A 25,429-nucleotide genomic window follows, 5' to 3' on the forward strand; every position below is an offset into this window, starting at 1 on the left:
TTCTACTTTGTGCCATTTTATTAATAAATTGATATAATATTACTCCTGCTAAGCGTTTCAATTGCTCTTAATCCTACAAAATCAGCCTCATCAATGTCCAACAATGTCCGGCCGGCAGTAATTTGCGAACTATTATAAGGAGTTATAACTTTTCAACTTAACAACTGTTGTACTATCGTATGTACCAAGTGTCAGAGTGTCTTTATCTTCGACTACCACATATGCATTACATACTTATATACATGCAACACTCAGGAAGTGTAAAAAATGTTTACAATGTTACATCTTTTATCCTTCAAGATATATTAAGCTTACGTTTCTTTATTATGTTACTAAACTTTTACAGTTTATGAAGTAACATAAGAGTTCTACTTAAATATCAAGGAATTGAATATTTAGATTTATAATTAATATAAAAATGGTAAGTCTTCATATGCATTTAATGCATATATCATACCACAGAAGGGATACTTATAATCATACATATATATATATATATATATAAATGTGTACACATTATGACGTAATGTGTTTTTCTAAAATGTATTATGTAATCAAGATTAATTTCTATTTAAAGCGTTCAGTATGCTGTAAATATTATATTCGGAGCTATAATAATTGTGTACGTATATGTGTATATGAATATGTATATGTATAAAACTTTTTTACAAAATGTATCCATCATGGTCTATCATGGACATCATGGTCCATCGGGTCCATCTCATATCTCATATCACTCGGCTCTCGGCTGTGTATATATGTATATATGTATATATATATATATGTATCAAGACATCAGTTGTAGCAACAGCGTTTGACGTGACGTGCGACGTGCTACGTACTGTCAGTTGGTGTCAGTGCAGTTGCAAATGGCGGGCGCCAATGGTGACATTTCCTCAGTAGAGAGGAAGATCGAGAAATTAGCGATATCTGCGGAAGAATCGTTGAAAAATGAGAACGAAAGGGAAATTGCGGAAAGGCCGGAGTCTCGCTTGTGGGGTTTCGAGACTAAAGAATTGTACAAAATCGCGGTCAATTTCTATAGAGGTGAGTCTCGAGTTGTATTGACAGCTCACTAGAATAAGATCGCTATTCAATTCTTATCGTTCTGTCAGGAAAATTACATGTTTGATAAATGATATACGTTATTACATTATTGCGTTAGTTATAATTATCCCGGTAATTTCCGTTGTCAATGATTTTTTTCCTCTAATTATAAAAATTTAGTAGAATACAGCGCGATCACAACTTCAGAATTATATACATTCATAATGAGTAAAATTAATTTAAAATTTAAAAGATTGTAGTAAGAAGTTTGTTGTTATGTTTAATTTGCATATAGCATTCTCGTATTTTTTTAGATCATAGACTTGTTTTATTCCATTAACAATAAATGACGTCTGGTCATTACAGAAAAGGCAGGTAAAGCAGTTCACTTGTCTTATGAAGACAAAATGAAACTGGTAGCTTTTACTCAACAAGTAACACATGGCAAATACATACCAGAGAAAGCACTACCTCTGGGCGTACTAGATGTGATCGGAAGGGATAGACGTTTAGCATGGCAAAACTTAGGAGATATATCCAAAGAACAAGCAATGGAAGGATTTATAATTTTATTGGACAAGTTATGTCCCTTATTCAGAACCGTTGTAGAAGCCCAAAAGAGAGACATAGAAGAAAAATTACGATTGAAAGAAGAGGAAGAAGCTAGAAAATTGGAAGAACAGCAGAGATTAAGGGAATTAGAGGAAGAAAGAAAGAGAGAAGAGGAAGCTAGATTAAAAGAAGAAATACAAAGGAGACAAATTCAAGATGCCTTAAATCAGCAAACGTATTATCAGTTCAAAATGTATGCGGAACAACAATATCCTGGGAATCCGGAGCAGCAAGGAGTATTAATAAGGCAGTTGCAAGAGCAACATTATCATCAGTATATGCAACAGTTACACCAGAATCAATTAGTCATGGGAGAGCAAACTCCGGATATGAATGATACGACGTTAGAGAGCACGGAGAAAGACGAACAGAAAGATACGAATGAAACTGTTACATTGAACGAGGAAGATTCCGACGACCTGCAAGATGCATATCCATCTATAGTTGCTGCGAAAATGTGGACTAGAAAAGGTGTTGAGGAGTTCAAAGAAATTATTAGGAGAGAGGATGGTGATGCAGTTATTAAGGTCGGGCATGGAGAAATAGTGACTGTCAGAGTGCCAACACACAAGGATGGCTCTTGTTTATTTTGGGAATTCGCGACCGATGGCTATGATATTGGGTTTGGAGTATATTTCGAATGGTCGAAGCCAGAAACTAATCAAGTATCAGTGCATATTAGTGAATCGGAAGATGAAGACGATGAGGACGATGATTTTGAGTCGAGAGATGATTTGGAAAGCGGTGTAACGAATGGCACGATTCAGTCTGATTATAAACCGATGTCACCACCTATAAGTGTTATAGTACCTGTACGTATATTACTGATATTCTAATTTGATATTGATTTTTATTTTTCGATAGTATTTTTATATGTCGATTGAATTTTACAGATATATAGGAGGGATTCGCAAGAAGAAATCTATGCAGGAAGTCATAAATATCCAGGGCAGGTTAGTGGAGATATCCGAATATTGAAAGAATAAGGCATAAATGTATTACTATTTTCAGTTAAGTAGAAAACTACCATAATCAAAAACGGTTCGAGGTTCATTGTCCCAAGCTGTACTTCAAATACAATTCCTTTTACGTGGATATTTATTTGTTACAGGGCGTGTACCTTCTCAAATTCGACAATTCGTACTCCCTTTGGCGAAGTAAAACGCTTTATTATCGAGTCTATTATACGCAAAACGGCTATGTCAATAACTAGTTTTATTATGTAAAATCACTGCGATTCACTGACTGTACAATCGTTGAGAATCAGCTCGATGCAACGTTCCGCCGATATTGCTAGTCCAACTAAGCGAAGTGTCCTATATCTTGTTTCTGTTCATATGGGAAAAATAAGTGTTCGCAAGATGAAAAAAATATATACTTATTATAATTATGTAATGACATTTTATTGTTTAATGTGACAAACAAAGTGGGCACAAGTAAAACAAGTAAAAACTGCGGTTCCTATCGTTCCCCTTCCCTTGGACGTTTACAAAAATCAAGTGAAATGAAATAGAAACGGAGTGTATCAATATATCGATAACAACAGTACACTGTGCATCGTAAATAATTCGTTTTAGTATCTGATACAATAGTGTCATATTCGATCATATATCAATGATTTTACGCATAATAATTGTTTTCTTTTAAAGATTTTAGCCTGCTTTCGTTTTTATCACATTCACGTCTGTATCTTATACTTTTATTAATACTGTCCCACGTTTTACAAAAATATATTGAAATGAAAATGTTTCGGTGTTTCATTCTTCCTCGTTACGATATTGTCGTATGTGTAAAGGAGTAATTAAAGATCGGAAATATTTTTAAAAACCATGTTCATTTTCCTATCAACGTTTATTGTACTATAATCATATTGTTTGCTTTTTTTGGCTTTTCTTACAGAAATTATTTATATATCGTACTTATCAGTAATCATAATCATAATTATATACGCAGCGATATATAATCAGAGGCTTTCCGCGCGAACAAATATGCTTGTGTGTAATCACATATATGCGTGTTCGCAATTGTCACGTAATAATAGACAATTCGTCGTATAACAACAATTTTTTATTTAGAAGAGCACTTTTCTGAGACGGCATGGGTATTTCCGAGTATTCGTTGGAACAAAGGCTTTCGAATTTCACGCTGAACCATGCTAATGTGTATCCTATTCGATAAAACGATTTATCGTCTGTGATCGCTACCATGTGACGTAATAATTCGTTATCAATTAATAATTATATTTATGATGAACCTTCTTCACGTCACGTGAAGTGTGCCTCTGGGAAAGCTTCTCGAAAAAAAAACTTGCAAAAAAATGTTGAGCTTTGAAATTCATTCGTTGAGAAGTCAATCGATTGATTTGACAATTTTCGATATTTTTGGCATCGCTAGTAGATGGAGATTGGCGAAAAAAGTCAAAGACATGTTAGAACACCAGAAGAACATCAGAATTTTTTCAAGTCACTCGAACTGCAATTAATATTGAAAAAATTCAGCTAGCTGCGAACAATTTTTTAAACGTTCTAAATTTAAATACTGCATTACTTTACGTTATAAAATCCGATCCTATATATGCGAAGTGTTTCTCTGTTGTTTTTCTGCAAAATAGTCTATCGAACATACTACGGTATGCAAAATAGAAAATTGACAATGTTGTTCGTGTTAAACTTAAAACAATATAATTCGCGCGCATTATCCTGAGAGATGTCTTAATTAAGGTCACCATGCGTCCTCCCTGAACATATTTTGCTTTTTAGACTTTAAACAGTCCCGCCGGATGTTTCAAATAATATGTAGAAATGGTTTTTATTTTACGCACGTTTGCTCAAATTATTATTATTATTATTATTATTTTGTGCAGACTCAATGAATTAAAATACGTCCTCTTTTTTCTATCAAATTTCATTTCCACCTCCCTTAAGAGGAAAATATGGTGACCCTATCTTAATACTTATATGTGATGGAGTTCTGTTATCACATGCTTCGTCGGTGAACAAGTTTACAATGCACTCGTTATATAGTACGCACGTCCGTTTCTTGTATGAGTCTAATTATTTTCATTTAAATTTCGCGTGCAAATTGGACGCGTAATAAATAACGTCGTTTCATCCTCTTTGTCAGTGATACTCAGATTATTCGGAAAGGCGGTTTGAATCGCGAATATGCGTGCGTCGCGTGATTTTTCGGTGATCGAAAACCGAAAATACGTATATTATGATTTCGCGGAAGTTGTCGCAAAGTGGAACGTTCAGTGATTCAAAATGAATAGGTCACAAACGGGCTATTTTTCTGAATACTAGAATAGCACTAACTACCCATTATATAGATTTTAATTTTGATTGAGAATAGAACAGAATTAATCGTTGTTTGGCCAAGAAATGGATTCGAACGGGTTGACGAATAGCGCTTAATTAATACTGGTGTTGTCAAGGACGAACATCTGTGTCAATATACACGTACACACACATGCACATATTACAAATTCGAGAGTTCTAATTAATCTACTTACAGTGAAGAGTGGTCATGATATAATTAAATTCCTCATTGCTCTTCTCACTCAGTGGACTTCTCCTTTTAAACATCTTCTACATTCTCGGTTTATAAAACAGATAAAGTATAATACGTACAGTTAATCAGTTTTAATATCACATATTCAAATTTTTAATTTGAAATTTGCAGTTCTGTTTACAAAATTGAATATTGCTATTTGTTCTCTCGCTCCCTGAGGACCTTAATTACACCACGATTATCTTTGAGTAATGTAATGATCTCTATCAATCATGATTATCATGATCAGAAATTGGCATCGATACACATTATCTCAGTATACTTTAATATGAAAAATATCGACCTAAAAGCATTAATGGTGCGTTTTGTTTCCTCGTCGTAATATTACAATAATATGTATATTACGTGTGTATATCGTCTAATAAATACAAAGTATGTTCGGTCAAAATGCCGAGGGACCGGTAAAAACGATTCGAATTACGAATAGCCTTTTCCTTCTCTGTTGCAGCGAGCAAACATGTAGACAAAAATATATGTATATACGTAATATATATATATATATGTATAATATACTTATACATAGTTCTTTCTTTGTATTTCTATGTGCACGGAAAAGCGAAGACTTTCAATCGTTTTTCGGCACGGATTTTCTCTTCTCGATTTTCATTAACGTGTTTTGCTTACTACGCAAAGTATTAATTTACGTGCTTTTCTACTTACGTTTGAGCGAGCGTGTTTCTTTTTATGGTACGAAAGGACCGCGCGGTACGGGTCAGGGGATGCCCTCAGGCAATGGGTCGAAATTAAAACGAAGCTCTCGTTTTTGTTTTTGTTATGCACACCCAGTCGCAATAGCAACTTATTAAATTGGTGCGCGTCTAACATTATTCAGAGTATCCAAGACACTCTGCTTTACTATAACAACGGATTAACAAAGTGTTGTTTTAACAACCGAAGTACTTTATCGTGGAGAATTATAGTTTTCGAATATAAACATCTACGTATTAGTTTAAAAAATGATTTCTGTTTTCCGAATTTCGTGTCGACTCTCTGACATCATTTCTGATTGAAGCCTAACGCGAAAACTGTGCGTATAATTGACGTGTCTAAAGTCAGCATCGCAAGTTTCGATTTTTGTTTTAATTAGTTGTGCTGCAAGTTGAGCGCGCGTTTATACGTGCTATAAATAAAAATAAAATAACTTTTATGAACAAAAAATCTATTTTCATTGTATATTTTTCGTGAACTTCAATGATCGCAGCACAACTAATTTTTAAAAAAGTCTAAACATGCCCAGTTGACCTCAGAGACGTGTATAATAATTGACGGCATCTTAGCAAGGTGCGTTACGCAAAAAAAATAATGTTTTTAACACTTTTTACTATCACAAAGGCATTTAATGAATGCTACTACTCAGAATTAATTAAACCGTTCCAATCAATTATTAATCATATCATCGTACCAGCGTCAAAAATTATATATTCGTAGCATCTCCGATCAATTTTGACTAGTTGAACAATTCCTTATCACCTGTAATACGCTATTTTACGTCACATTTGCTTCGATGACTAGTACAGCATTAAGTACTTAGTTAACGTGTTAAAATTCCATACTACATCTCTTACTGGCAACATCGAGTATCGACAGTGTTTCACGTTCTAACGTCTTCCGTCCGAAAAGAAAAACAGCTTTCTAGATTTGAAGCAAAGGCTGGTCTGTGCAAATCGCATTTATGCCGTATTTACAAGATGGAATAAATTTATCAGGACGGATATTTACACTCATTACCTCGCATCCCTTCGTTATAACGATGTCTCCATGTTCAGGTTTGCCCACTTGTTGTTCTCCGTTCTGTAATCCTCGACTCTACCGGTGAAACTTCGACGGAAGTTAGAGTTACCTTTATCCGGTTTCATCCGTCGTTCCGTGAACGAACGGGTTAACTCTCCTTTGTTCGTCGGACTGAAACCATTTGTAGTGATGATTCTGCCTACCGAGTTCGCTTCGTCAGCGAATTTCTCGGCGTGAATAGGCATTGAGCCTTCGTACGGTGGAAAAGACGCTCCGTGCTGATAAACGCGAACCGATGTTTGATTTTTATTGTTGAAATCTATGTCGTCGACGGCGTCCGTGGATGTTGAAAGAGCGTATGGATAAGGGTGTTGGCGATCGGATGGACAAGTAAAGGAAGAGGGATGGGAGGTGTCTGGGTAACGTTGACGTCGGAATTCTTGGTACCGACGTCGGGTCGATTTCCGGTCGCACGTTAAAGATCGACTAAGTTGAGTGAAAACTGTATGACCTGAGGACTCTTCGGTAGAGGCAGAATCCACTTCTTGTCTTGTCTGCACTACGTTCTTTCCTTCGAATGGATCTCCGGGGCAAACCTCTTGTATCGGACTCGCGAATATCAGGGTCCTGTCGGTGAAGCATTAATTGTTAAAAATATGAGAACTATGAACCATTATACATTCAGCATTTCTTGCTCACTTGTACATTTGTATTTTTTTCATGTCTTTTTTTGTACTTTGTCTAAAATATATAAAGTTTGACGAGATAAGAGCCGTTGGTCTGTTATCCAAAAGACTCCCTATTGGTTCCGATAATGATCGAGGTTTTACTGTATAAATCTCACCTGGTATTTTCACGCTTCAATTCCATCTCTTCGTCCTTATCCATAGATATATTTCCCAAGAATTGTTTCTTCTGTTTGCCCAAAGCTCCATCTAAGCTCTCTTTCGATCTCGACAACAATTTTCCTTTGATGTTTACCGAAGCGCAAACTGGAGTGCAACCCTCGTGATACGACGATCGATTCTCCAAGCGTCTTTCCACATCTTCGTCTTCTCTGTCAGAAAGATTTTGTAGCTCTCGTGCACTAATAAGAGTGTATCTCCGATTATTCTGTTTGAGTATCGACTTCAGACAATAATGCGTCTTCGAATCCGTAATTCTCTCATTCAACATAGGATTCGCAATCACTCTACTTCTGTTGCTTATTCTCTTTGGTATCGCGCCTCTGCTCGCACTTGGATTTCTAGTTCTCGAACTAGTTTCGTCAAGGGAACAAAGCGAGAAGCGGAACTTCTCCCCCCTGCTTGATTCACTGATCTCACCCTGACTTATCTCTCCTATTCTATCATCGACGTTAAATTCTTCTTCGCTCTCTACGATATTTCGCAAACTTTGTCCATTTATTCTAAGGAACCTCGTATCGGTCTCTGTCAATTCCGACCTCGATCTGAGATTCGGTTCAGACATATCTCGGGGGATTGTACAACTCCTCGTATTGACTCGGAAATTCCGATAGCCCCCTGCCGCGCTGGTCCCAGGATTTTCCATGTTACACTCGCTTCTCGACATCTCTGAATTTTCTAGTTGCGCCTCGACCAAGAATCTCCCGCAACTCCCACATTTCCCGGACTCTGTTTCGCCTAGCAATATGCAACCTGGGGGACGCGTTTCGTTCAACGGTTGCCCGGTTTGATCGCTCGACTGTTCTTGCCGCGACCCTTCTTCTTGCACGTTCATCTCAAAACCGGAAGTGGCGGTGATGTGACAAGGACAGGAACATTCACGCGACGACAATTGATGGCATGGATCTTGGTTCATTTCCTGGTTTAATACGTAACTTTGCTCCGCTCGCTGGTACAGTAACGCTTCTGAGTAACTCGGTACCATTTCTGTTATATCCGCGTCTTGCGTGTCCGGTTGTGATCGATCTGGTGCCGGATCCATTAGGAGAGCTTCGCTGTAACTAGGCGCTAGCATGTAAGAACCGGGCTGGTTGATGGTTTGTTGACTCATGGATGCTTGGATCGGTTCACTTCCACTAGGCGTGTCATAATTAATCCCAAACAGTTTGGTAATCTGTGATCCAATCGATTAGTGAGACAATGTTTTGTACTGATGAAGAGGGAATCCTTGCAAATAGAAGTGATTCGTTACCTGATAGTCAGCATATTGTGTTTTGTACTCTATGATCACTCTTAAAGGCCAGCTGAGTAAGAGAGCGCTTAAGCACCAGTAGACGTAACGATTGGTGAACCATGGGGAGCCGAGAACGGCTACCAGAGTGGTAGGATTTGGATTATATCCAAGATCAAGGCCTTCTCTCATTTCCATGTAATCGTCTCTTAACTCCTTGATAGAATAGTATGTTTGATTTAATGTAATGAATCAAATCCAAGGACGGTCCTTAACACTAGATTACCGGAGCGAGTCAATTTGACTCATTGTTCAAGATTCGCAATTCAAGTATCATGCAAAAGAAATAGAAGTAAGAGATATATTATATGTAAAAATTATTTTGAATAAAGTTTCTTTAAAATAAAATTTTATTTTTTTAAAAATCTTCTATTTTGATGTTTGAGGTAAAAAAAAACTCATTTCAGGCAAAATAATTAATTATTTTGCCTGAAATGAGTTTTTTTTTACCTCAAACATCAAAATAGAAGATTTTTAAAAAAATAAAATTTTATTTTTTTAAAAATCTTCTATTTTGATGTTTGAGGTAAAAAAAAACTCATTTCAGGCAAAATAATTAATTATTTAATTAAGTATTTGCATGTATCATACTTGTTCCGCGAAAAATCTCGATCTAGCTTCCTCGAATTCCGTAGCCGATCTCATATTCGAAAAAGCGAACCCTTTGGTAAGATTAATTTTTGTAATCGGCACCTTCGGGTCGAGAATCAATTCTTTGCTGATATCTTTAACGCCGCAGAAGTCATAGTAGTAGAAGGATGTAGCAGCATGCGTGTTTATCCGCTCGTAGTACACCTGAAAATGGAGAATTGTCAGGAAAAGGAATAAATGGAGGATAGATGGGCCATTGAGCGAAACGAATCACGATAGACTACTTTGGTCCAGGTCTAGTAACTAAGCCATAAGAGAATCAAATTAAATTATAAGAATTAGCTGCATACCTACTGACCTCCCTATTTTATATAATATTTCATGCCAGTGTAAATCACTGGCTTATTGTTAGTGGGATAGAAGATTAGTGGTCTACGAATCTATTACAAGGAAAGATAAAAGAGTAGAAATTGGGACGTGAACCGAAATTAGGACATTTACCTTAATAGTGGAATTAAGCGAGGATTAAAAAGAGAGAGGGGGTGAGAGAGGGAATGGTCCATCTGTCCTCGCCCAAGGTTCAGTGTGGCTCGCGCGAAGCGTATCAACGATTTACCATCCCGCGATTTCCTTTCGTCTGGATTACGAGATATGCGTTGCACGTTGCGCGTTATGCGTTACCTGCGTCGTCGTGTAATTGTCTCCGTTTCTGTACCGGGTAATTTGACGTTTACGGCGCACGTAATGGTAGGAAACGGCTTTCCACCAGATGGTCGGCTGTGCCGATTTCAACTGCGATATCTTCGAAAGTACGTTATCCTGACCCTCCGCGTGTAGAAGGTCGATTCTGATCGGTGAATGATAGCACTCCACCAAGTATACTAGGTATAGCATACCCATGAACGCTACCTGAAAGAAAACGCGATTCTTCATAAAAGAAAATCTTCAGTCTCATCCACTCCCGTCCTTTGCTTCCCTTCAACAGAAGTTTCAAGACACAGCCTTTAAATTAATACTCAGGGTTACAGATAAATGATTAAATCTTTAATTCAATTAAACGACAATTAGCAAATGATGTTTTATTTTTTATTCATATTTGATTAATTAAGAATTAAAATTATTTAATTACTTTAATTGGATGAAATTCGAATTAATTAATTGTCGATCGAGATTCAGAGAAATTCAATCATTAATGTCAAAATGCAACAGTTTAAAACCCTATCTATAATTGAGAGTTCCTAAAAATTTCAGTCCATTTTCCTGTATACTCACGGGGATGTAAATATAGCCATCCTCACAGGGAGACACGTGTCTCGTGTTTATCACTCTGTATTCCGAATAATTGAATACGACCTACGAACAATTACCACTGAAGAAATCCCGCACTTTTTTTTTCTCAACGGACGATCAGATGTCTTTTTCATTGCCCGTATTGGATTTTTGCTCATGCAGAGTAGCTAAGCGACGTACCTTGGTGACATTCGCGCATCTACACCACGTCACTGCGGCAAGGCACCCGTATATTAACACGGACAGCACCAAACATTTGCAATTCGGCTCTTTTTGCAACGTCCCGCAAAAGGTTTGGGAGACCGGTCGCTGCTACAAAGACATCATCGTTCAGATAGAAATAATATCATTAACATATCTGAATGTTCCAAATTCTGTTAATGTCACAAATTCCTACACACTGACTTATGATTACATATAAAATGATAGATAAAAAGGTCAGCAAGTAGAAATTGTTATGTGAACTGAAATTTGGTCATTTACTACAGGAAATTTAATATAAAATTATTGAAATCAAAAAATAGAAGACTAATGAATTTAACAAACGGCACGTACTTCGTTTTCTCGATTCATAGTTCAAACAATTCAACCCAGGTACTCTCAAATGTTTTCTAATCGAGGTTCCAATACTCTCATTTCACGATCACGCCTGCTTCTTATTTATTTCACCACTGGCCTTTCTGCTGCAAGAGTTCAATTATGTATTCATTTTTATAAATCTTAATAATCAATTTGAAATATTTATTTTGGACGTAAATGAACTCAAGGAAATTCATGTGTTTTCGAGTACTAAATAAGAGATTGCAGTTCTTTATAAAAAATAGCAGTACTTGAGGGATTTTCCGTGAGGAAAATAATTTTTCAAGTACAGCAAACCGAGTCCATCGTTTCTAATTTAGCAATTTTCCGTCCCTTCCAAGACTCAGCCTGGAGTACCATCGTTCCCGCCTTTTAATTCCGCAAGCAGTTTTCATATACATATACATCCAATTACTCTCTCGGGTCCGTCTGCTAAATAACGAACAGAACCCCCGACCATTTCGATCGATTTTGATCAAAACTAGTCGAACAATGTCAAATGTATTCTCCATCCACTTCCACGCAACTATGTATGTCTCTCGTAGAACAAAAGTAAACCACATGCGAAGCTTTTATTTAAAAAAAAAAAGACATATTTCCGAGTAACGATGTTTGCTTTGATGTTATCCGCGCTCAAAGGTTAGCCATTAGCTGTTCGTGTACGAAGAATCGTTCATCCCAAGGCGAGGAATAAAATCGATCGCGTTCAGGGGGATAGAAAGTAGGGTAGCGAAGAGTAATTGTCGTCAAAAGCCATCTACTTATCGTACATTTCGCTCGTTTCGTCACGGCGTTCTTGACGGGCATCCTCTCCAGCACTCTTGTTTCCCATTTCACTTTCGTTCTTTCAATTCTCGATTTCCTTTCCGATTTTCGTCGATGAAACTCTTCGGCCTGATTGAACGAACGATTCTCTTAAATTACATGCCTCGCGCCGATGATAGACAGCTTCCATTCGAATGAGAAGTTATAAAAGCGTTGGGAAACTGTTTTCGAATGGGTGAAACGGAAGTCGAGGACGCTCCGTCGGTCGCGCGAGCGTCAGCCGCGTCCTGACGCGCCCCTCGTCTTACTTTCGGCTGGATCCACCCCGATGGGCTAACTGATACCGTTGTCGTCGATACCCGGTGCTCGCGGACGCGGCATCTCTACTGACACCCCCATCGCGCCGTCACGACGGCGTCCGTGGCCCGAGGCATCGCGTCGCGTCATTCTGGCGTCGGCGCCCTTCGCGAACGGGATCCTCGCGGCTGCGCCCGCTTCCGCGTTCCTGAGTCCTCGAGTGGCCCGCTTTTGTCTTCCTGCCCATTCACTTACTATCCTGCGACGCCAGGACGACGCTACGCTCGCAGCAAACCCGACCATCTACTAGCGTTGCACGAGCGTAACATAACACGTTTGTAACGTTGCAAAAACGGAGGCGGGTCAAAAGCTGTTACGGTGTTCGGAAAGAAGAGTGAGAAAAACTGCTCTTCTAGATAAGTTTTAAATAACTACTTAAGGGTCGAAGCTCGCGTCGAATGAGCATTTGCAAGAATTGGTGAAGATGACGCGCGGCCATATATCCGGAGATTGTCTATTGATATTTTTTGATAATTGTTAATAAGTTTTATACATTGTTAATGAGAAACTTAATCACAGACATTTCCTTTTCATCAAATCAGAAAAGGAAATCTATTGTGAATACTTAATTCTCTTCCTTTTCTTATTAACACGCCTCTGATGTTTTATACGATGCAAACAACTATTTATTGAAATAATTAAAGGGAGCGAGAAGCATCAAAGTTCTAGGGGTCGTTATGACGACGAAAATTACGGGTCGTGTCCCCAATCTTTTCAGAAAAATTTAAAAGCCTCCGAGATTAAATTTCATTATATATGCGACGTGACTCTCGTACTTCGTTATCCGTCAAGAATCTACGTCGTCGCAATTCATCGCAAGATAGGGAATTCAATTTATGGTATGACATAAAATATGTATTTCGGCATTAATATATTTATTGAAATAGAAATTACTGCAAATTGTTCCCAATTATTTTTGGTAAATTAATTTCTACATCTTATGACAGTCATAAAAGTTTTTCTGGATGATTTCATCAATGTTGCCCTACAAAGATAGTAAATATCAATTTTGTTTCGAATCAATCTAAAGCAGACAAGCGAAAGAAAGTCAAACAGAGCTGGGAATTGAGCAAACATGTCCACGCATATAAATAAAGGTCTCGTGTGCGAAATCTAAACGTGCCCAAGGAATGGTCATCCTTTCCTTTTCCAACGAGTGACATCGGTACACAATTAATTGTTTTATAGTTGACGCTTTCTAGAGAGCCTCGAGAATAAACTATTTATAAGCAACTGACTAACAATAACAATGGGCCGCACACAAAATCTCGGCGGGCCGCAGTTAAGCATGACTGGTTTAGAAAGTGTAAGTGCACTTGATTCTTATCGCGTAACTTTTCGGACACCCTCTATTCGCAATGTGGCCATCAGTGGATAAAGGCACGTTTCGGCGCCGTCTCGTCGCCTATCTATTGATTGCAATTTGAGATGATGGTAGACGAACGAGCGCGCATGTATCCAACGAAAGTTTGTGCCAGCATGTAGAGTTCGAAGAGCTTCGAAATCCGTTCTCTCACGGGAGATCAAATCCTCTGGATTATCCCGACGTCAGCCAGACCCATCGTACACGTACAGGCCAACACATGAGTACCGTGTAAAATCCATTATAAGCAGAACTCGTTCTAATGATAGGAAAGTAATGTCTATGACAAACATTTTCTGTCAGGGTTTCGTCTGTATTACTTTTGACAAAAACACTTTATATCAAGAAATACATATTTTCTACATTAAAGGCTTTTACTTAAAGTGTTGAAATAATTGCAATTAAACATGATATTTACTTTTACATTCTTCATGATTTCGGCTAATGGAAATTTTTTTTAAATTCTTTTTTACACATTATCTAGAAAACTAACTTTTCTAACATTAAAAACAAATTAGTTTGATTGGTGGTTATTCTGGTTGAAAACGTGTTGATAAATTTGTTGGTCCGCTCGGAGTTTCAGAGAAACAATCAGACTACAGCGTGAGCGTGGCTTTCTTATTAAATGCTCAGGGTATCCTTGAACGAGGATAAGTAAGTAGGTCTTCAGGCGCCGGTCAGTCGGCGCGTAGGACGCGCGTCTCAATCTCAGGCTCCACGAGAGAATTTCTAAACAGGGAAAGGGGAATACTGGAATTAATGATACAATATTACACTCGTTTCACATGGTTATTGAAAATTCAAAAAATTGGTTTTTCACGAGATGTGATGAAGGCAAAGGGGAATAAGTAATTCATCTGGTTATTTTGACATCAACTTCAATAGAAAGGGCAATTTTCTAAGTTTCTTTGAAAGATGAAAAAATAATCTCAAATCTGAATAATGATATTCTAGTTGGTAATAAATCTTTAATACTACTCTTTATCTTCTTTTAGACGAGTCGCAATTATTACGTCTAAAAATATATTAAAATTTATAAAAATCTATAACATTATAATATATAAAAATCTATAATATTAAAATTAATAAAAATTTATAAAAATGTAGGAAGCATTAACACTCGCAAGTCTAAATAATTTCTGTTGTATAAGTTGTACGATTTAAATTCTATCTAAATATAATATGTACACACGTTAAATTGAGATCCGGGATACGATCTCATTTTTTGGACTTTAGCCAAAACCGCATTTTCTCTATAGTTCGAATCCTTGAATGTATAGCGATTGGTATCAAGGATTCTGAACACGTCACAGGATCATGTCTAAATAATGTACAGCTTGAGACAATGATTCCTGACCCGTTTTCGATTCCACTTCTCTCTTAATTTGAAAATGTGTAATTAAAATCTAAAACAATATTAAGGATTCAGTTCTCAACTGATTTTTGAGCAATTATAGAAAATCTTTTAATATTTAATCAAACATATTAATCGATTATTGAAAAAATGTTGTTATTATATTTTCGGATCTTCTTCCGGGACACTGAGGCGATCAAACACGGGTCGAGAATCATTGCTCCAAGTTTCGTGCATCGTGAAAAGCCTTTACTATTCCTCTTTTAACAAGTGTCACGTTTCCTAAACATTCATCAAATAGATTTTTTACCCATCGCTGTTCGTGGCGAGTGTCGAACAGCTGATTAGCGTGTCCCTAATTATGTAGTCGTGAAAGGTGACGTATTTAGGTCAGTACCCTTTTATTTTGCTCCCGGCAACATTGTCTAAACTGCTCGGCATGTAGCGTCGGGGGTTGATTAAAATCAACCGAGACTTAATTAGGCCGGTATCATTAGGAGAGTAGGCGAGGCACTACTCGATCTCGATAACGCGTCTCTGCTTGGTCAACAACTCATTTACGTAACAAATTCTTTCTCGGTTCGTGGAGATAACTACGTATCCCAGCTCACCAACTCAACCTTGTGGAAGGCTTTTTTTTCGGATCGTTGGAAACTCATCCTCGTCGGGAACAAAATGTTTCACAGGAGACATATTTAAAAAGGAAATCATTCTCGGAGTTTATATCTTCGAGCTTTCGAGCCTCCAAGTAGGATCTTTTTTTGTTTCTTGAATTTCACATGGTTTTATATGTATTCCATGTTGATTAGCTGATTTGTTCAAACAAATTTCAACAAGTTTTCCAATTGTTAGTACGGTACGCGTAGGAGGCACGACCTTAGTGAATATTTAACGATCAATCCTCGAGCACCAATCAGCGAGATACGAATTATTCAGTTCATGTTGACAGCGTGATAAATGGGAACATTTACCTTGCCTTTTTCGGATTGGCGTTTTGCTGAGCAATTTATACATACTTCTTCGATCCGAAGCAAAATAGTAGGTGTCTCTTTGTACATAAACTTATCGGGTTTTCTGTCAACAATTTTTTGTACCCATTGCTTTCGTCTTTTTACATCGATTTCTTCTAATACTTCATTAAACTTCTAATAAAATCGAATAGTTTGTTATGTAAAAACGAGAGCATATGATCTGTGTAATCTGTTGACTGTCTCTTGTAAACAACATGTGTTGATGCACTCTCGCACGGATTGCGCGAAAATGGTACAGGCTCTCCGATTGTGCAACGGGGCTCATTTGAACGGAAAAAGCCAATGATCGGTGTACTGTGACTAATCGTTGCCTGCTGGTAGCCTTGTCCATGAAAAGGTGGTGCAAGTTGGAGCGCGAATAATGCGCATGCATGCATTTTGTATTTATAGCCGCTACCCTATCGCAGCGAAAATTTAAGTGGCTGAAATCTCTCCCTTCGGGGATTTCACTCAGCCAACATTATTAGAAGATCTTACCGATCAAATCAAACGTCGTACCTGTCAGAAAAGTATTCGTTTAATCTTAAACAATTTATACGTCTTTTATTGAGTTGTAAGCATATTCACTGTCACGGTTTCGCCTGCAATACTTTTGTTTCGATGAAAAATAATAAAATTCATTTTTTAATTGTTGTTTTATTATAATAAATATTGTATGAAGGGATGATAGGGTCTTCTATTAAAAAATTTATTATCGAATTCAACGATAGGATTATACCGAGAAATGCGTTATACCGAGAACTACAGCTACGAAGATCTTATGACTTGTCGCCATTAGACTTCTTTTGTAGGGCCATGTTAGGTCTCTTCATCAAATTGAAGAGATATTGCAAAGCAAAGAAAAACATATTTTATCCTATTTTCACTCTCAATAACAAAATATCGCAAAATCCAAAAATTGTTTTTTGTATTTTTATATACTGAAAAGAAATATTGGATAACAAGGAAAAAATATTTTACCCCACTTCAACCTACAGGGATGGAATTTTGAATATCCTCTTTTAATGAGCAGCGACAACATCGACGAGCGATAGGATAGTTTTTGCTAGGAGTTGATGAATGAGTTTATGATGAATTTTCGACGTAAGATAATTGAAATTCAATTACGGTAATAGGATACTAAATGGAATTACAGGAAACATAAAGAAAAGCCTCTACATTCCGATTGAAATGTAATTTTATTCTCATTAAATATATTAATCGTATTACACGATTCGAAGTATTGCCTTTCACATTTCATCTGAAAATTACAAAAAAGCTTGATCGCGATCGTCAGACAGAGTCAAAAGAGAAGTCGCCTGATAGAAGTAGAATAGAACGAGTTATGTACTGAGTCTTACTTAAGTCTGTATGTCGTGTTTGTGTATACATGTGTGAATGAATCGACGCTGCAATTGACAGAGAGAGAGAGAGATAGAGAGAGACTCACGTCTCCGGCTCTCGATAAATCCATTCGCGGTATATATTTACACAAAAATTCATAAGGACCCGAATATTATATAAAATACGTATTGAACTGTGTATTGCTAACGATCCTAATAAGTAGTCACCAATGATCTCTTTAATGGACCAAATCATACTGTTGAGAGATTAAAAAATTACAGTGTCGAACGTGAACAACTTTGAACTACAAGTCTCGTCCCGTAATTAAAAACCATTTACAAATAGTTGGTTCGCAGTAGAAAATGAGAGATTCAAAAATAAATATACGAACATCCTTTTTGTCGAATACGTTTGAAATTTTGCCGCACCGATGGTTCTGAAAGAGAAGAGATTCTTCTTCCTTTTATATTAGATAGAGATTTCTGTAGCTTGTCATAAAATTAATAATTGTTTATCGCCGCTCGTATCAAATTGGAAAAAGGCAGACGAATTTAGTCGTGCCCGACGACGTGGCTCAGCCAGAACTAACACGTTCATGAGTTACGGACATACGATATCGATAAATATAACATTATGTATATATATATAATATATTAGTATATAAATAGCACGATCCTTTACACTAGAATACAGGGTATATATACATGTTACATGATGGATGGAGTCTTCTGTAAATAGTTTCCAGCGGAGCATCAGAGTCCTCCATAAACTCCGAAGGTTTACTACTAATTTTTTACGTTTCAATCCTCAACGAGGACACGCACTCGTCTCAGGAACCATTCTTCTTCTTCTTCTTCTTTCTATATTGTCCTTGCTCGTCGTTCATAATTATGTTTCCTTAATTGCAAAAGTAGGAAAATAGCGAGGGACGTTCTTCCGCAAGAGTCTAAGAGACTGGAAGGTCTGTCTTTGGTGAAAAGGACGGAGAAATGATAAGCAAGTATCGAAAGTTAAATTCAACCGATGATGAAGTTCGTCGAAAAATAAACAATTCACACATTGTCTCCTTTGTCGGTGAAATCCTTCTTCGAACGTTGCACAGAAGACTATTTCTAATAAAACGATGAGATAGTTCAACTGGATCGTTGAACTAATCGTTGGATTCGCGTTCGTATATGCGAACCGAGTCATGATTGGTATGGATTGTTCACTGCTGGTATTGATTTCGATATTTTTTAGATTTTTTCTCCGACTCTATCGTATCAAAAATTCTGAAAAAATCAAAGATATACTACTATATAGTAGTACATGTGAGAATTTTTTCAGATCTTTATATCGCAAATTAAAACAGAAAAAGTTTCTCAAAACAGTACTGTAAATTTGAACATTGATTCTCATTGAATTTAATAATTTTATTTTGCACGTTGCAATGGATTAAAAAAATTCTGAAAAAGTCAAGCATGTACCAGTATATGAATAGTATAAGTTAGATTTTTTTCAAATTTGCGGTGAAATCCTTTTTCGCGTCGTTCAACTGATTAAGTACAAAATTTTATTCCACGCGAAGGAGATAGAAACTCAGGGCTCGTTCTCCTCTTCTTAAATAGCTGATCGCAAATCTGAGATTGCAAAAAATAACTGGAACATGTTTCGTTGACATCGCGTTGTCTTAAAAAACATTCAGAGCGACTAGATTCTTTCCTCTCGTATTATACAGGGATCTTCGGTTCTGGTTCCATTCTCCAGTAGAATAATCCAACGTTGGAACATGTTTTCAGCGGATGTCACGCAGTATTTCTATCTCTCTCTCTTTTTGGGTGAGATATTTCAACTTGATCGTTGAACTAATCGTTGGGTTCGTGTTCGTATACGTGAACTGATTCACGATCGTCACGATCAGTATGGATCGTTCACTGCTGATAACCGTTCGCTTGGTTTTGACCATCTTGGCTATCTATACTGTAACCGGTTATGCTATCCGGACTCTGCAAAGACGCTGCGTAGAGTGGATTCACCGGCGTCGAATTAGTGTCGAATTGGGTCGAGTCATAGACACTATGATTCTGTGAACAGAAGAACAGTTTCTGGATGCAAATCTTAACAGCAGGATCATAAAAATTTCCACTTACTTTGCGTAAGAAAATTTATCTATGGATTACAAGAATATCGCTTATTTACTGTAACAACGATACAATTCGAAATCCGTGGTTTTAAAATTACAATCTGAAAACGGATTTGCTTCATGATTTCAAAAATGTATCATTGTTATAGGAAATGATCGATAATGCGAACTAAAAAGGTATTCATTATCCGCATAGAATATAAGTGCCTGCAAGCTGAGTGCAAAAAATTCGTACATTTTTCCATTTTCTTATGAAAAGCGTATGTTGTAAGGGACGTGTTTGATGTAAGGGACGTGCCGCTTGCAAAAAAAAAAAAACATTAGCGTTATTTACTGGCAAATCAGTGTGAAGAAATAAAACGAAGTGCATATCTACATTAACGAGTTTAATTAAATCTAAACATGCTGTAATATACAAATAATGAAGTATCTTGTCCTACTTTTTACACTATAATACATTTCCATACAATTGTTTAACAGACACGTGATATATAGACTTCAGCTCTGCTTTAACTCATAAAACAACAATTAAAAACTTTCTTTTTATATACAGTCACATGACTTAAAACTGAACTAATTATTACATTTACAATGAGTCAGTCTGAGTATAAGATTTAGTGTGCGAGGAAGAAGAACCAGAATCAATTCCAGCGTTTTGCTGATCTTTATCAACGCTCGAGCTTGTCATAGACAGTAAATAGTCGTTTAATCCACCAGACTCTACTTGCTTCGCGTCTTTCTTCTTTCGGCTTGTATACACTTGTTCGTTCGCTAATGGACGAGGTTTGAATATTAAATGATCTATAGCATTTGAAACGTCCATCTGATCAGTGTCTTTAGTCTCAGAAATTTGATTATCAGTATACTGTTTTGAAGAACTTGATTCCTCAACGTTCTGCGTGTTTCGCGTGACACTACTCTCGTTCAATGACATTTCTTGACTAGGTGTACTGTCTTTCACTTCAGAACAGTTGAAGTTGCTATCCAAAATAGATTGCAACGTATTCTCTAACGGTGGAGTTTCAAGAACCTGAACAGATACATTCTCTTCTAACTGTTTTCGATCTGAACTACTCTTTCTCGTCAAAGAGAATAAGTTAGTACTACTGTCGTTTACCCCGGGCTTGACTAAAAATTTGCTAGCAGTGTCTGGTGAGAAAAATAAGTTTGAGACACTACTAGGTCCACCGTATTTGAATTGCGACGTAGATTTACTTTTCCAGGTGGTGTCACGTATGCTTTGTTTCGTATCGATAAAATTATCGGATTTAGTTCGGGAATAATTGTTAAAATCAAAAATGCTTTTCTCTGCGCTCAAGCGTCTAGTAAAGCTCCTAATGCCGGACGTGGATCGGTATAACGCGGTTGACGAGCCATAGGTACGTCCACTACTGCTTTTAGTGGATGTTAAAGAGTGCAAGGAGGTTTTACGCTTCAAGGGGGATGACGTTGACGCTTGCGAGTCGTATAAAGGCATGTAAATAGATGGAGTATGGACCTGATAAATATAATCGCTGTCTGTTTTTAACGATGAGAAGCTCTGCTGATGTGGCAACGATACCGTGTCTTCGTCCATTGCGTCGTCCACTTGCGCCTTATACGAGAACATTATCGATGGTTGCGAGACTCTGCAACAAAATTTTTTATTCTACTTTTGCACGTAATTTCAATTTTTTTAATCAACTCATATGACTTACCCGAAAAATTCGGACAGGAATGTATGATAAACCAAAGGTGTAAAAAGGGTCAAGTAAACTGCTGCCGTGAAGTCTACAATGCATAGTCCTACAGGATTTTGTGTATAATTTAAAAAGCCAGCACCGATTGATTGTACTAGATCTAGCATGGCTAATGTACCAGCGTAAATGTAAAAACTTTTCCTTGCTACAACGAAAGACATTCGATAAAATATGTGGAATAATGTAAAAATTTCATGGAATATGTTCTGTCGACGTACTTGGAAGAGTTAAACGGTCTCGCAACCGTGTCCATGGCAGTATTAATATGAAAAGATATATCTGTAATAAGAGCGAGTTAAGTACTGGGTGTATTGAGTGAATGGTAATAGTACAGTAGAACCTTCGTTAAATGTACAATCATCATGTGAACATTCTATTATATGAATTTCTGTCCTATTTTTGATTGATACTGTACTGATTATGATGCCTATTTACCATCGTGAAAACAAGACTGCTGCAAAACCAAAACATCATTCCTCCATGACCAAATACATAAAAATTTCTACTAGCAATACGGAATGTATCATCTGGTAAAACTAGTTCCAACGTTCCTTGAGTTATAGTAAAAGCCAATGCTATTAACGAAGTAGCAAGTAACACCCTACGAATGCTTGAGCGACTGTCCAAATGTCCTATAAGTAAACATTATTATATTCAGAGTTTGACAAACTCAGATTAATAATATTGAAACTTACCAAAAGCCAAACCGAATATAACAACACTCATCTCCGTGGATAACAGAAAAAATCTTACTGTTACCCACAGTATTTTATCTGCTTTCCCACCGACAGTAGCTGCTGCGTTTACAGTCATCGAAACGACACATCTTATCACTGAAATTGCTACGTTACAAATGACAAGTCCATAAAATGCTAAAAATATTGGACTACTCGTTGCTCGTAATTTAAGCCGTGCCCTATTGAATCTTACTGCGATGAATAGAAGAAATAAGAGATTCGGTACCAATATGATAATGTCCCATATTCGTACACTGAAAAATGCAGAATTCACATAATAAAAGAGATAGATTTCTAAAGCAACGTATTATCAAAAGTATTCTTACCCTGACTCCTTGATTTCTTTGTACAAAATTAACTTGCAGAAGTGTTCCTCATCACTCACAGATGAACTGACATTAGGAATCATTGTACTGCTCAAATCGTAAGTGTGCAACCAACTTTCAGAGACTTCTTCACGCACAGCACCATACATATTTCTCGTTTTCTTGCACACGTTACGCCCGAAGCATTTTTCGAGTTTTCACTAGCGAATAAAAAAACGACGACACATGTCATTCTAATGTCAAAATGACACAATAAACATAACCTAAAATATTTGGCAGTATTCCCAAGCGCCGACCTTCGAACGGTCTAAAAAACAATGACCGATCCTGCATAATGACATGTAAACATGAAACTGAGACTTCCAGATAAAAGTAAATCTCTGTCGTTTAATCGACAAAATCGATAAGTGGGGAGTCAACTTGTAACTGTCAACACGATGATGCCATCCGTGAATCAGACGAATCGTATCACGATCTGATAGCAGGTTTGGACACTGTAAGTTGCACAAAGCGGACGTAAATGAAGCTGGCAATTCTACAAGGTGGCCTGCATGAGTAGTTCTTATGCATGCCTAGAAATGTACGCCGTAATCTGCCCATGCGTCAGAACTACCCATGCAGGTCGCCGTGTTGAGTTTGCGGCTTCATTTACGTCCTGTTTTCTCAGTTACAGACATCTAGACCTGTCTATACGATCATGAATTATATTATTCAAACTGATGAACGCTAATCGAATAAGGGCCTCGAGAAGATTTACGGGGACTCACCCATTATCTGCAGAAAATTATCGTTCTCATCTTTGCTCGAGAAAAATGATGATTACAACTCTCCGCTTTCCTCTTCACTGTGTCGCGTAGTTTTACATTCGTCGTTTGTGTGGAAATTGCTCCTCTGTCTCAGTTACACGTTCTTGTTTATTATGTTCCTTGTTCGTGCAGTCTTCTGGCCCGGTTGGCGTTTTGCTATGAAATTTCAGTGTCCATCCCTCTATTTCTCTTGCTTTTTTCCGCTCGCAATAACACCACACCGAGCCACAGAACAACGTATACTTGATAACCAACAGCAAGAACGTGTAACGATGCGCGCGTAACTGCGTACGAGATTCAATTAATTTTACGTCCTTATTAAATCTTCGTTCGCGCGATGAGAACGATAGTCCCGATAGCCAGCCGAAGGAAGGTGTTTCCAGGTGACGCCACGATTTGACGCGTATCATAAAGGCCGCGTTGACTTCTCTTCAATTTCAAACTTTCGAAAACTGCGTTGCACGCGATTAGATTACGGAAGAGTTCCTCGTTCGACGAACGCTTTCACTGCATCATTGCGAAGACGGAGACGACGGTGAGTCGAGTGTATTTTTGTTGGATAGGTTAGGTGTTGTTCCAAGGAAAATTACTTGGGATGGCCGCGAATCGCAGCTAAACCGGGAAATACGAAGCATTCACGGTCTGTTTCCTATACGCTCGCACGCTCTGTTTATAACTTCTGCATAACGAAAGTAGAGTTTCAGGTGTTGCTCACTATAGATTGATAGATAACGGAATAGTTGTAGTTATAACATTCGACGATTCTTTTCGCGAGTTCAGAATGATCGTCGATTATTCGAGAAATCTCTTGAGGGACGTTCATCAAAATATACCAGCGCCGGAAGCTGGCCGAAGTTCCTTAGTCCAAGGCCATTACGAGTACTGGCATTATGGTTGCGATGGTTTTAACGATAAGGTCCGTAATTTTGCTATTATCCAGCCATACTCAACCTATGGTCTGCCAAGGTTTTATGTGTAACCCGGAGTCCCTACACTCATAATTAACGTTGTAAAAAATTATACCGTTACATTTAAAAGAATAGATCTTCATACCTCCTTGACGCCTTCACCCATAAAGATTGATTCAGGTTTTATATTATTATGTACATATTGCGGTTCCGGGTTCGCGTAACGTAGCGTAGAAAAAGAAGGTCGAGTATGGCTGCTATTCTCTGTTTGGGAATAGCGTTTGAGAACTTAGATACATGAAATGTTGAAAGGGCTGGGGTTGCGGATACAGAACGTTACAAACTATCTGTTCGTGGATTGTAATTAATCGAAATGTGGACCGGTCTGTTCCGAGTATCAGACAAATACAGGAAGTGCTGGTCACGTTGGAAGACAAGGAACCATCTTTTATTGGCTCGAGAGAGTGGATAGGAAGTTTCGAAGTAAGCTAACAGTGAAAACTTGTATTTGTAGATATAGTTACTCTCATAAATACAGACGAGAAACTAATATACAATTTGAAATGATCGACAAACAACCGATTTCGTAGGTTTGTTTTGTGCTGAATCATTTGTACGAGGTTCTCAGTAAAATCGTACACGTCCGACATGGTAGAGACTTACGGAACGAAGTGGCTGTTATCAGGAGCCATTTCGAGGAATTTGGCAGCCCAATAATGATGGGAGGAGATAGAGACTGTTCTAGCAAGTGTGTGCTGGGAATTCATGAAAATCCGAAAAACACCTACTTGTTAATTCTTGATCCACATTTCGTCGGGCAAGCAACAGGAACAGAACAACTGGAGAATTATAATTGGGTGAAATGGCAAAATTTGGATGATTTCATCGATAGTTCATTCTACAATCTGTGCTTGCCTCAGATAAAATTTATAGACAGAGAGAATAAATAAACGTCTACAATAACAGACCTTAAAACATTAAG

The 25,429-nt window shown here is 37.5% G+C and overlaps 5 protein-coding genes across 16 annotated transcripts in view; 2 read left to right on the top strand and 3 right to left on the bottom strand.

Annotated features, from left to right (window-relative positions):
* The window catches only part of Got2 (glutamate oxaloacetate transaminase 2), a 2,486-nt gene extending 1,766 nt beyond the window's left edge, over positions 1-720 (bottom strand). Inside the window, exon 1 of the mRNA XM_018026145.2 lies at positions 700-720. Within this exon, the coding sequence (XP_017881634.1) occupies positions 700-720 (21 nt within the window). The remainder of the gene's footprint in view (positions 1-699) is intronic.
* An 81-nt stretch (positions 721-801) lies between these two features.
* LOC108625841 (Golgi resident protein GCP60) lies at positions 802-3,404 on the top strand. Of its 2 annotated transcripts, none has more exons than XM_026814290.1 (4): positions 802-1,047; positions 1,414-2,471; positions 2,553-2,669; positions 2,771-2,861. In XM_026814290.1, the coding sequence occupies exons 1-3, from the start codon at positions 870-872 to the stop codon at positions 2,643-2,645; spliced, it is 1,329 nt and encodes a 442-aa protein (XP_026670091.1). In that variant the 5' UTR covers positions 802-869; the 3' UTR covers positions 2,646-2,669; positions 2,771-2,861. The 2 variants fall into 2 exon arrangements, with proteins under 2 accessions (XP_026670091.1, XP_017881648.1); XM_018026159.2 differs by having other exon boundaries at positions 804-1,047; positions 2,553-2,612; positions 2,771-3,404.
* Positions 3,405-3,491: 87 nt separating this feature from the next.
* Positions 3,492-12,775, bottom strand: LOC108625840 (uncharacterized). 6 transcript variants are annotated; one of them, XM_018026154.2, is made up of 9 exons: positions 12,387-12,775; positions 11,593-11,717; positions 11,218-11,349; positions 11,020-11,100; positions 10,429-10,656; positions 9,748-9,951; positions 9,118-9,312; positions 7,805-9,039; positions 3,492-7,587 (listed from the first exon to the last, which is right to left on the bottom strand). In XM_018026154.2, exons 2-9 carry the CDS (start codon positions 11,608-11,610, stop codon positions 6,972-6,974), a joined length of 2,709 nt encoding a protein of 902 aa, XP_017881643.1. In that variant the 5' UTR covers positions 11,611-11,717; positions 12,387-12,775; the 3' UTR covers positions 3,492-6,971. The 6 variants fall into 6 exon arrangements, with proteins under 6 accessions (XP_017881643.1, XP_017881642.1, XP_017881645.1 ...); XM_018026153.2 differs by having other exon boundaries at positions 11,593-11,720; XM_018026156.2 differs by lacking the exon at positions 11,020-11,100 and having other exon boundaries at positions 11,593-11,720.
* Positions 12,776-17,645: 4,870 nt separating this feature from the next.
* LOC108625842 (transmembrane protein adipocyte-associated 1 homolog) lies at positions 17,646-24,218 on the bottom strand. 3 transcript variants are annotated; one of them, XM_026814281.1, is made up of 8 exons: positions 23,501-24,213; positions 22,734-22,933; positions 22,366-22,661; positions 22,106-22,302; positions 21,889-21,949; positions 21,629-21,815; positions 21,430-21,559; positions 17,646-19,872 (listed from the first exon to the last, which is right to left on the bottom strand). In XM_026814281.1, the coding sequence occupies exons 2-8, from the start codon at positions 22,880-22,882 to the stop codon at positions 19,720-19,722; spliced, it is 1,173 nt and encodes a 390-aa protein (XP_026670082.1). In that variant the 5' UTR covers positions 22,883-22,933; positions 23,501-24,213; the 3' UTR covers positions 17,646-19,719. The 3 variants fall into 3 exon arrangements, with proteins under 3 accessions (XP_026670082.1, XP_026670079.1, XP_026670081.1); XM_026814278.1 differs by lacking the exon at positions 17,646-19,872 and having other exon boundaries at positions 20,301-21,559; positions 23,501-24,218; XM_026814280.1 differs by lacking the exons at positions 17,646-19,872; positions 23,501-24,213 and adding an exon at positions 23,030-23,480 and having other exon boundaries at positions 20,301-21,559.
* Ufsp1 (UFM1 specific peptidase 1) lies at positions 23,989-25,424 on the top strand. 4 transcript variants are annotated; one of them, XM_018026161.2, is made up of 4 exons: positions 23,989-24,074; positions 24,320-24,455; positions 24,760-24,930; positions 25,038-25,424. In XM_018026161.2, the coding sequence occupies exons 2-4, from the start codon at positions 24,321-24,323 to the stop codon at positions 25,395-25,397; spliced, it is 666 nt and encodes a 221-aa protein (XP_017881650.1). In that variant the 5' UTR covers positions 23,989-24,074; position 24,320; the 3' UTR covers positions 25,398-25,424. The 4 variants fall into 4 exon arrangements, with proteins under 4 accessions (XP_017881650.1, XP_026670084.1, XP_026670083.1 ...); XM_026814283.1 differs by having other exon boundaries at positions 23,995-24,074; positions 24,280-24,455; XM_026814282.1 differs by having other exon boundaries at positions 23,999-24,074; positions 24,244-24,455.
* Positions 25,425-25,429: the final 5 nt, after the last annotated feature.

The sequence above is a fragment of the Ceratina calcarata genome, unplaced genomic scaffold, assembly GCF_001652005.2.
Source record: "Ceratina calcarata isolate Rehan_Ccalc_2016 unplaced genomic scaffold, ASM165200v1 scaffold372.2, whole genome shotgun sequence".
Lineage (NCBI taxonomy): Eukaryota > Metazoa > Arthropoda > Insecta > Hymenoptera > Apidae > Ceratina > Ceratina calcarata.

What these genes read in the sequence shown, in the direction of transcription:
- LOC108625841 (XM_018026159.2), top strand. Translation starts at nt 870, where the DNA reads ATGGCGGGCGCCAATGGTGACATTTCCTCAGTAGAGAGGAAGATCGAG. An exon ending in CTATAAGTGTTATAGTACCT is followed by an intron (nt 2,472 to 2,552) that starts GTACGTATATTA and finishes TGAATTTTACAG; the next exon opens with ATATATAGGAGGGATTCGCA. An exon ending in GTCATAAATATCCAGGGCAG is followed by an intron (nt 2,613 to 2,770) that starts GTTAGTGGAGAT and finishes TATTTGTTACAG; the next exon opens with GGCGTGTACCTTCTCAAATT.
- LOC108625840 (XM_018026154.2), bottom strand. An exon ending in ATGGCTATATTTACATCCCC is followed by an intron (nt 10,657 to 11,019) that starts GTGAGTATACAG and finishes GTTTTCTTTCAG; the next exon opens with GTAGCGTTCATGGGTATGCT. An exon ending in CGAGATTTTTCGCGGAACAA is followed by an intron (nt 9,313 to 9,747) that starts GTATGATACATG and finishes TATTCTATCAAG; the next exon opens with GAGTTAAGAGACGATTACAT.
- LOC108625842 (XM_026814278.1), bottom strand. Translation starts at nt 22,882, where the DNA reads ATGTATGGTGCTGTGCGTGAAGAAGTCTCTGAAAGTTGGTTGCACACT. An exon ending in AAAGAAATCAAGGAGTCAGG is followed by an intron (nt 22,662 to 22,733) that starts GTAAGAATACTT and finishes TGCATTTTTCAG; the next exon opens with TGTACGAATATGGGACATTA. An exon ending in AGACCGTTTAACTCTTCCAA is followed by an intron (nt 21,816 to 21,888) that starts GTACGTCGACAG and finishes CTTTCGTTGTAG; the next exon opens with CAAGGAAAAGTTTTTACATT.
- Ufsp1 (XM_018026161.2), top strand. Translation starts at nt 24,321, where the DNA reads ATGATCGTCGATTATTCGAGAAATCTCTTGAGGGACGTTCATCAAAAT. An exon ending in GCGATGGTTTTAACGATAAG is followed by an intron (nt 24,456 to 24,759) that starts GTCCGTAATTTT and finishes AAATGTTGAAAG; the next exon opens with GGCTGGGGTTGCGGATACAG. An exon ending in AGTGGATAGGAAGTTTCGAA is followed by an intron (nt 24,931 to 25,037) that starts GTAAGCTAACAG and finishes CCGATTTCGTAG; the next exon opens with GTTTGTTTTGTGCTGAATCA.